General features: G+C 36.9%; 2 protein-coding genes across 2 annotated transcripts; both read right to left on the bottom strand.

Annotated features, from left to right (window-relative positions):
- LOC109706545 (succinate dehydrogenase subunit 7, mitochondrial-like) lies at positions 502 to 2407 on the bottom strand. The gene is made up of 4 exons (XM_020227460.1): positions 2247 to 2407; positions 2070 to 2147; positions 1593 to 1695; positions 502 to 806 (listed from the first exon to the last, which is right to left on the bottom strand). The coding sequence occupies exons 1-4, from the start codon at positions 2289 to 2291 to the stop codon at positions 763 to 765; spliced, it is 270 nt and encodes an 89-aa protein (XP_020083049.1). The 5' UTR covers positions 2292 to 2407; the 3' UTR covers positions 502 to 762.
- On the bottom strand, positions 2695 to 8851 carry LOC109706605 (mitogen-activated protein kinase kinase kinase NPK1-like). Its single transcript, XM_020227548.1, has 16 exons — positions 8291 to 8851; positions 8132 to 8173; positions 7933 to 7998; positions 7725 to 7835; positions 7544 to 7624; positions 7363 to 7440; positions 6512 to 6594; positions 5950 to 6031; positions 5725 to 5825; positions 5023 to 5062; positions 4842 to 4887; positions 4452 to 4657; positions 4109 to 4327; positions 3649 to 3980; positions 3358 to 3425; positions 2695 to 3267 (listed from the first exon to the last, which is right to left on the bottom strand). Exons 1-16 carry the CDS (start codon positions 8657 to 8659, stop codon positions 3170 to 3172), a joined length of 2022 nt encoding a protein of 673 aa, XP_020083137.1. The 5' UTR covers positions 8660 to 8851; the 3' UTR covers positions 2695 to 3169.

Below are 10734 nucleotides of genomic sequence, written 5' to 3'. Positions count from 1 at the left end.
TAACAGTCCGGCCCTCATCCTCCCTCAGATCTTGAAAGATCGCAGTAATATACTATTCTGATTCTTTTTAACATGTACAAAGTTTTTCATCCTTTGCTTCAACAAAAAATAAATAAATAAATAAATAAATCCACCTTTAAGTATCAATCAGTTCGAAATTAAGAGATTAATGTTGGAAAAAAAAAAGGGGGACAAAGTAGATAGTTTGGCCTATATAATAAAAGAACGACGCATAAAAATACGAGTGCAAAGTCAGATGGATTTAGTAAGCATCTTCGATTGTCAGAACAGCTGCAGTTGGACCGCAGCACATACAGGCGATTAGATAGATAGATATATGTAAGGTTTCAGACTGCATTTAACAGATACTCCAAAATTTTCAGACTCAACAATGCAGCAGAGGGCAAACTGCAAAAAGGCAACAAAACCCACCGCCTTCACTGGCAACTTTATAGACCAGAAATGAAGAACTGCAGCAGAAAATTTAATATGTGAATGATGTGAAAAATCAGATTTTTGAGGTAAATCACATACGAAACTGTAATTTTGAGAAAGCATGTGCCATTGTAATGTCAAAGATAAAAAGGAAACTTGAGCAGTTGAATCCAAAATAACATATCCGAATAGACCCATGTAACAGATTTATTATACATCAAAACCAGAGGAGTCTTGAACTTGAATAGCAATGGAGCGGGAGCACATAAAATGCGCAGAGACTTTGTTCTTTTATTATGCAAACTAGTTACAACAGCACTGCCTCCTTTAGTTCTTTGTTGTTGCCACTGCAAAAATCTCATAAGTGCAAGCTGAAAAAGTAGAAAAGAGAAAAATAAAATCAAAATGAGTTTGTTTCTAAGAAGCTGCACAAGCTTTAAGGGGTGAAAGTAAAGGAACAAAACACAGCAGATAAAACGGATAATAGCTTTTCATCTCCTCCAGCACCATTCGACGTTCTAATTCCTTTTTCATATTTTCATATTTGCACATTTCTCCAAGTATGTAGCAAATCACAAATCACAAATCACAAGTTTCAAACTACAAAAGAAAGAAAAAGAAACCCCTACGATCATATTCAGTGAAACTTCCCTGTTCTAATTATCTTTTGACTGTGCAGGCAACATTAAGGAATCAGGACTAGACAAGCCAAAAAATGGCGCCCAAGGGATGTTCACAGTAGAAACATACGAAAAACCAAACTACTAGCGGGTGCACCATAGATTACTCCAGAAAAGTGAGTACGTATAATCAGCGCGCACATGCAAGCACATTCGAACAACATTATGGGATGTTCGACCAATCTGCGTTTAGATTATTGATAGTCATTGGTCCTGAAGAGAGAATATATTTGATGCCGACTACAAGCGAAAAAAGAATCATTTCATGCCAATGTAAACAAATACCGTGTTGAATAAATAACTCCATGCCAATATAAATGAACATGTTCCCATTACTGTAAGTACTAAATAAATTAAGCAAGTAAAACAACATTCAGCTACCATAACATAATAGTAACATCATTTTTGAGTAGAAGTATAACAAATAACATAAAAGGGGGAAAAAAAATTGAAGTACTTTGTGATAATAAATCATACCAGCAATTACAAGCATTGTAAGGGCATTTCCGATTTTTGACACCTGCTTGACACTACTCTTGTATGATTTGAACTTCTTCAGTGCAGGATCCTCTTCCAATAGCTGTGATTACAATGCATTGCAAAGCATGATTAACCAAATGAAAAAAAAAAAGAAGAAAAAAACCTTTTATCATTTTACCTCAAAAAGTTATCTGTTTAAGATGACAAGAAATGTCCACCACTCAAAAAAAAAAAAAAAAAAAAAAAAAAGGTAAAACAAATTCAAGAAGTGTCAACAAGATCTCAGCTTTCTATTAGTTTAGGCAAGAAAAGAATAACAATTCCCTTCTTATCCAATAAAAGAACCCAAATCTCTCCCTAAATCTCGATCCATAAAGCTCGAATATCAGAAGATAGAAACCCTAATTCACAACAAATTTGCGAAAAAAATAAAATAAAAGAAAAAGGGAACTGGGAGAAGAGTGGATCGCTCACCGCCTTCTCACGAGCTCCGAGCTCGACATGATAACCACGGCGCGGGAAGTGAGGGAGCGACGGCGGTGGAGGCGCCACCTGCGGAGAGACGAAGAAGCAGAGGGATCAGAGATCGGAGAGATCGATCAAAGAGAAACCTAATTAGGGTTTTGAGAAGGTGAAGAGAGAGGGATCGACCTGCGAGCGAGGGCGACGTAGGGAGGAGAAGAGGTCGGAGGCCATGGAAGAAGAAGAAGACGACTCGAGAAAATGGAAACGATCGCGCGGGCGAAAGAGAGCAATGCGAGTTTTGGGCGTAGGTTGGAAATCCTGCGGGCGCTCGCACAGCGACGATAAAAATAAATAAAAGTTACGCCGTACATATTACTATTAAAAAAATAAAAAAAGTAACGAGTTATTACATTTTTAGTTATCACTAACGGTTACGTAACTTACGTTCCAAGCGGATCGGGACGAAAACTCCACCAAGCAGGATCCACTTGCATCCCTACCATTCTTGGAAGTAAAATTATTGATTTACAAATATCCCTCTATAGATTCATTTTTGAATGAATTTTCAAAGGTCCATTAAGATGCTAAATTTATGATGGCATCGCAGCTGCAATGAACAGATCAAAGGTCCATAACTAAAATTTACATTATTCTTTTCCTCTTAAACTAGAAGCAAATACCTACTGTTTAGTACTACAACATTAGTAGGCATCCTTCAAAGACTAAATAATTCAAATGGCAAACAAATATGTCCACTAAACTACACGGAAAACCTACATTATATAACTGTGATTTCCAAACATGCCAGTCAATATGGTCATACGCAATCAACAATTTCTTCAAAAAGGAAACATTACATTCTTCACAAATTACAAGATTACTGGGCAGCTCGCAACTGCATTGTCCACTCGGCATTGCTTCGTGATTCTCTCTGTGTTTGAACCAGCAAAAATGCCTCCGGTATCGACATCTAGCCTTCTTCTGCTCGTCAACTAATAGAGATGGTAAGATGGGGGCAACATTTATGGAACGGCACACCTTTTGTATTATCCAAACTTAAAAGGATGAGATGGACCATTTGTTCGGCTATGGTAGAAATGCTTCTGCAATCACTTGGTTGGAGATGTGAACCGTTGTCGGTCTCTCTTTCGGTTCGGGCCTTTTTCCTTTGGAGAAGATGTTTTACCAAGGCCAGCTTGGCGCATTTCTGTTGAGAGATTCAACACAGATCTAACTGTAAATTTTAAAAAATGCATCCTTACGTATATACCATACATATCGAGATGATAATGATTACCTCTTCCTCTCTCAAGCTCCATATCCAGCTCTTCTTTCCACTTCCTTTCTTTCTCAGAGGCGCTTACACTGCTCAAAATGCATTCTTTTGGATCAGACGACACAGATAATGATACCAAGAGAGAGATAGGTAAAAAAAAAAAAAAAAATACTAAAGAAATTTGGTTACAATATTTTCAATTGATTAACTTGCTAGTATTCATTTATCACTAAACCTTTCAAGTTCTTTAGGGAGATAAGTTAGGTATCCAAGTCCAAATCTTATATCAATCATAGATGTCAGCTAACAAACCTTGCGCTGGTTGGTTCTTGTTTAGCATCTTGAAGAGAATCGCCCCACTCAGGAGAAGCTATTTCTCTTAAAATTCGACTATTCTCCAAAGTGCTGACCGAAGCACGCATGCTGCAGCTCCCAGGGCTCAAATTATTATTATTCTCATTATCAGACTGTGGCGTAGATGTCCCACTAACAACCTTCTTTGGTGAAGACTTGCATTTAGGAGGCAATTTTGAATTAGCCATTATATTTTCATTGCAAATACTGGTAACACATCGAGAATTGGTGGCATTCAAGGTGTTGTAGAACTCATATAAAGGTGTCTGCAGTTTCTTTAGATCGAGAGCCTGATAAGCAGTAGCAATTTTTTCAATTTATTTGCAAATCATTATAAGGCTATCAAATATGATCAATTGTATATATGCACGAAGAATAGTAACGTAAACAAATTGCATAAGAATTCTTGTAAGCATACCTTCTCATCAAGAAAAGCCCTAATTTTTGACTCTGTGACTTCATCATCATCATCACACATTGAGTCACAAGGGAAAGTGAACTCATTTTCCCTATCCTTACCACCGTTGGGAGCACCATTTAACAATTCACCAAAGTCTTTTTGACTCATTTTTATTTCTGCACTTATCTTGAGATTGCATGGCCACTCATCAAATGGTTCAGACATTGGATTGAAGCTCTGGCAAAAAAATAAAAGAATAAATAATACAAAAAAAATCTCAATTATCTAACTACTGAAGGTAGTATGTGGTTTAATCATTCCACTGAGCAGTAAGCAATCAAGGACAAAACAAAAATCATACTGATCCAACCACTGGAAAATCATCTGCATCAGCAAATTGACACATGTCGTCATTGTTCATAGAATCCCAGATTGGACCGGCTCTCAAGACGTTATTAGATTTCATAGTTGAGCAGCTGCAATGATCACAGTTATCATTATTCAAGCCGTTAAACAGATTTGAAGGTATACATAATCCCCATAATTCAAGCAGTTTTTTCATTGCATCTGACGAACAAAAAAGTGTCACCAATACTTACGAGTTATTTGCTTGCAGTTTAGATGCCGCATGCTCAATTTCGGAGGACTCCTGTCATGGGGCATTATCAGGGTGATAAATTCTAATGCACAGGTATTTAATGAAATAAAATCAACTGGTTGCTGTAGGCCAGTTTAACCTTGTTCACAACACGACTTGATTGATGTGGATCCTCAATTTCTCCCGTAACAAATGGATGCTGCTTGGAAATATTTAAGGAATCAGGATTTATCTCAGGATAATTTACACAACAGGATGAACACACAGAAAATAATTTAACATACTATAATGATCTACTATTTTGATACAATTAACACACTCAAAACAATAGTACCTGGAGCAGATCTGATGCAGTAGGCCGCAAGCTTGGTTCTCTGAAAAAAGAATGTCATGATACAAGTAAGAACTCACAAATGAACCATAGAAGAAATAAAATGGTCACTGAAAGCAACATCATGACCAACTTCACTTGACATCCCAGTTGTTTCAGAATACATTCCCCAAGTTCTCTTCAAAAGTGAAAGCAAGTCAATAGATGGTCATATTTTTAAAAAGGACTGACAAAGATGATCAATTAAAAGATCAATTTACAGCAACTGTGATTATTAGGTAAAACTGTTGAAGGGAAAAGCTCCTCCAGTCTTATTAATACATAATATTGAGGGATAGGATAAATGTTTGTCTTAGGACCTCTTTGCTTTACCGGAGCTTCTACAAAGGCGCAGTTTGAGCAGAGTAGTTTGATGAAACACAAATATTTTATAATTCTCAAACAATTTAATTTGCGTGTTATTATTCATTGTAAGTGCTCATGATTCAGACACTTTTCAGAAGTATGATGTTTAAATGAAAGGTAATTACTGAATGCGACATGAGAATGCTGCAATGATAATGAGTTAGGGGCTAAATCGACTTTTAGCTATATAATCATATTTTCCTGCAATTAACCTTATACTGGAAGAGTATGGGTGCAACAAAGTAGAGAGAGAGAGAGAGAGAGAGAGAGAGAGAGAGAGAGAGAGAGTTATGTACATACTCCTGTAAGCATTTCAGAAGAAAATCCTTGGCCTCCAAGGAGAGATGCTCTGGAATAGGTGGATGTGACTTTGTTGTCCCCACATGGAATAATGCGGCAACCTGAATAAATTTGTAGTGCTGGTCAAATAATGGAAGTTTTGCAATGAACTAGATTTATTTAAGTTCAAAAAAAGATTTACAATGAACTGGATTTATTTGTCTTATTTTAAACAGTAAGCTTTACCTCTTGATATTGCTGGCTCCACGGCGGTTTACCAGTAGCCATTTCAATAACAGTACAACCAACACTCCAAATGTCAGCAGAGCTGAGATGGACCACACACACGTGACTTAAAAATAAAAAAAACAACCGAATGCAAGATGATGTTTTACAAAATTAGTGAAAGACTTATCAATAGAGAACTAGGTTAGTTATGAGGAAATTTAAAAATTATGCGCTAGCATGACTTTCAAAGTACCATTATGAACTGAAACTTCTATAGAAAAAACAATAAGCTATTCTTCTCCACACAAAACCATCAGAAATAACAATAAGCTACAAGCCAATTCACTTGGGAAATATATAAATATCTAAAGTTTCAACATATACGTCTTTAATTCTACATATTATCATTCATTCATTGATTAAAAGAAATAGGGAAAGATTTTCAGCATCTGGACTAAGAGGACATTGAACTAAGAACATTTAAAAGCAAAGAAAAATACCAGGCTCTCAAATCCAAATATTCTAAAAAACAATTAAAAACAGAGCAGTAAGGCAACCAACAAAAATTTCTAGCCCTTACAAGCTATGTCCACTTTGAACAATTACTTCTGGTGCCATCCAATACGGAGTACCTTTCATAGACTTAGCAGCTGTCATAGTTGCCTAGTAAAATATGAAAGCCACTAATTAGCCAATGAAGTAAAACAATAAGATAAAAATATATGAACACTAAGGCGCTAATAGTGAAGAAACAGAAATCAGGGTACAAGAAAATTTCCTGTTTTGCAATAAACATGTCTAGGAATAATTCGATTCTTAATGTATCTCTTCCAACGAAATTTGTTTCCTCCTCATAACGATAACCTTAAATAAAATGTGAAACAATATCATGTATGTCCAGTAATCTCGGCATAAAACCTCAATCAAGTTGAGAACCCAGGGATTTGGCCAGTCAACACTTCCTGCTTGTCCTTGTTTCCTTCGTTTGCTTGAGTAAAAATGTAAAATTTTCTCATTGAAAATAAGCAGCAAGAGTAGTTATTTAAGCAGTTTGAGAAAATGACTAAAACATAACATGGTCCTTAACTAACCCTCAATTGCCAATTTAGAGAAGTACTTAGATGGGACAGATACACTTTTGACTCAATTGCAACCAACTCGCACATAATGTACATAAACCCAAGAACACATCAGATAAATAGTTTATATCTAGCCTCAATCCTATGCAAGCAAATGCATTCACTCTTGCAGACAAAGAATCCGGCTAAATTTCTATGTTCAAAACCCCATTGCATCGCTTAGCTTAATAATTTACAACAATGAAGAATTAAGACTCTAAATTTGTTAGGCTAAAAAGGAGATTTAGATGTAACATCACTTATATGGCTTGTTACAATCAAATGAAGAACAAAAATTGGATCATCTTCTTACCAGCTTAGCAACTTGCTTAGATGCCCCAAAGTCGGCAAGCTTAATGCAACCTTTGTTATCGACAAGTATGTTTGCCCCCTGAAATCCACATTAGTAAACAAAATACTATTACATTCCCAAGAAAATAAACAGATATGTGAAAAAAAGAACCCCAAAACCTAACTAAGTTCAGATGGTATGCCTTTATATCCCTGTGTATAATTCCATTACGATGTAGATACTCTAATCCTTGCAAAAGCTGTTTCGTGTACATTCTAATAACCTGTTTACCAAAAAAGAATTAACAATTCTTTACGGAGCATTTTGCATAACTGAAATGAGCAGATTAAAGAGGAAAAAAAAAAAAAAGATGGTTTGCCTACAGCCTCAGGAAATGATCCAAATTTCCCAAGCAATGATGAAATAGATCCGCCCGGAACAAACTCTAACAGGATATTTAATGTCTCTTCCTCTCTTGCAGTTCCCAAGTATCTCTGTTCAATATGGGAAAAAAAAAGTGAAATATCAGTCGGAACTGCCTTAGATAAAAGGCATTGTTTCATTAAAACTGAGATATCTCCCTTCACTCACAACAATGTTCGGATGAGAAAGGTTCTTGAGAAGCTTCACTTCTTCCTCGAGTTCCCTGATATGAGCCTGAGAACATATTTCGGAGAGAAAATCTCAGAACCAAATAGAGTTTAAAAATTTTTGCAAGCAGCGATCTTTGTCAATGAAATCTTTGTTACAATGAATTAAACACAACTTTCAAGGCACAAAAGATACTAACTTGGGCTTTTGCTTTGGAAGCATTGCTCGCACCGATCAAAACCTACAAAAACGCCACCAATCTAGCATCAGCAACATAAGCCAAATACAATTAATAATCACTTCAAAATGATAAAGCAAACCCTAACCGTAACCATAATTAGAGAATCAAAAGGAGGACCTGCTTAATGGCGATTAGCTCCCCGGAATCTAGATTCATGCCCATATAGACGTGTCCAAAGGCGCCGCAACCGATAAGCTCCCCCTTCCTCCACCGGATCTGAGGGGCCTCGACCTCGGCGGCAGCGGTGCTTGCAATCCTTCGGGGCGGGGTTAGGCTCTTGGGCAAGAACCCTAACCCTAACCCTATGTCCAATCCGACCCTCGATTTCCTGAGGCAAGATCCGATCTTCTCCGCGATCCGGCTCACCCCTCCGCCGTTGGATCTCTCCTCCGCGCTAGGGTTTGGTCTTCCGACGAAGGATCGGCGCACGGATCCGAAGAGGTCTTGCATCGCGCTTCCGCCGAAGGTAGTCTCCTCCCTCTTCATCGATCTCTTAGGGTTTCTCCTTCGTCGTGGTTGTAGTCACGCGGATTTGGTTGGATCGATTAAAAATGGAATCGTTCGCCCAAAATTTCTTCTCTCTTCGTCGAATTTTAGGGTTTCGTCCTCGTCCTCGTCCTCGCCGTCGTCGTCGTCGTCGTACTGTGAGGCTGTGTAGTTGGATCAATTAGAAATGGACTCCCTCTCTCTTCCTCGATTCAAATTAGTCCAAAATACCAGAAATACCCTTATGGACCGTTACAAAGTTTTTCCTAATTCATAATCCCCCTGGGGGTTAATGTCTAGTCCTGGTCCACCACGTCGGCAGCGAACCATCCAATCATCTACCTTCATTTTATCATTTCTCTTTATTAACGCAAACTTCATTCTCTTATCGAATTTTAAAAATTATTCTCAGTATCATCATATAAAAGGCAGGAAAATCAAGGCCTGAATCAAAGCTAGGTCAAACATTGATTAGAAATCAAGAAATAATTAAGTCAAACCACCGATCTCGAATAATATCCTATATATCAAACAAGAAATAACTGTTTTCGTGCATTTATTTACAAGTTTGTACCCTTTCCCCTCATCAATCCTCCGTTACATTTTACTCCCAACCAAATAATCCACTTTTTGAGTGGATAAAAGATTGTTTAGTAAATAGAAAAAGGTTAAAACATGAGATGAGATGCAGTAGAGGATCATCGGCGAGAGCTAAAAGATGCAAAGCGCTTTCGAACCACCCTTTCCTCTTTTTTTAAAAATTTTGCTTCAACTCCTATTCACCACCCTCTTCTGATTTTCGGCTAGATCGATTCTGGCCTATAGTGCTGGACTCTGTGGCCTCCTTATTTTTTTAAACTGGAGCAATTTGCTTACCATTTATATTTCTGTGCCAACCTTTGTGATCAGAAACACTCCACCCCATTTTATATGTACATCTACAATGTGGAGCAGGGCTGCTGAGCTCTCAGAAGCTCCTGAGCCGTTTTTGATGATAAAATTTTCGAATCGACGATCGGCTCCGTTAGACTTTGATCTAGCGCATTTGAAGTTTCTAGAAAATAATTTTTGCGATTTTTTGATATCATTTACCTAGTGATTGAAATGATTCAAAATCCATAATTTTTAATGGTTGATATCTGCCGTTTTCAAGTTTAACGGTGTAGAAGTATTCAAATCAGATGAAATTTTGATACAAAATTTTTTATACTATCTACAACAAAATTAATATTTCTGATCGAAATTTTTAGTGTTATATCACCACTTTTTATAGAATTTTTATTTTCAGCCGTTAAAAATTATTGATTTTGAATCCTTTCGATTACTAGGTAAATGATATCGAAAAATCGCAAATATTATTTTCTAGAAACTTCAAGTACACTAGATCAAGTTTTACGAAGCCGATCGTTGATTCGAAAACTCCATCATCGAAAACGGCTCAAGAGCACGGAAGCCTCCGTGCTCCTGAGAGCACAGCAACCCTGCTCCTACAATGTGATTGTAATTTGTTGTGATCGCTGCTGTTGTGGAGGATCTTAATAAAAATATTGTTGATACCTCAGAATTTTACTAAAAATTTGTTGAAAAATCATTCAAAATAATTGTATAACTCTGGCGAGTTAATGCAAGTCCCTAAACAATGTTTGATTTTAGAGACTGTTGCAATATGGAAACAATAATACTTACGATTCTCGTCCTCAGCTTTACCTCCATAGTATTTGATTAGAAATAGCAAAAATAAGTTACAATAAGGGAAAACTTCAAAAACCCCCTCTGTGGTTCCACACTTTTTTATTTTAGTACCCTGTGGTTTAAAGTGTATCAACTTAGTACCCTGTGGTTTCTCACTTTATCACTTTAGTACCCTGTGGTTTAAAGTGTATCAAGTTAGTACTCTGTGGTTTTGCACTTTATCACTTTAGTACCCTGTGGTTTCACACTTTATCACTTTAGTACCCTATAGTTTAAAAAATCACAGGGTACTAATTTGATACAAAATTAAAACCACAGGGTACTAAAGTGATAAAATGCAAAACCACAGGGTACTAACTTGATACACTTTAAACCACAGGGTA

The sequence above is a fragment of the Ananas comosus genome, linkage group 2 (genome assembly GCF_001540865.1).
Source record: "Ananas comosus cultivar F153 linkage group 2, ASM154086v1, whole genome shotgun sequence".
Taxonomy (NCBI): domain Eukaryota; kingdom Viridiplantae; phylum Streptophyta; class Magnoliopsida; order Poales; family Bromeliaceae; genus Ananas; species Ananas comosus.
This window is presented reverse-complemented; position numbering and strand designations above follow the sequence as displayed.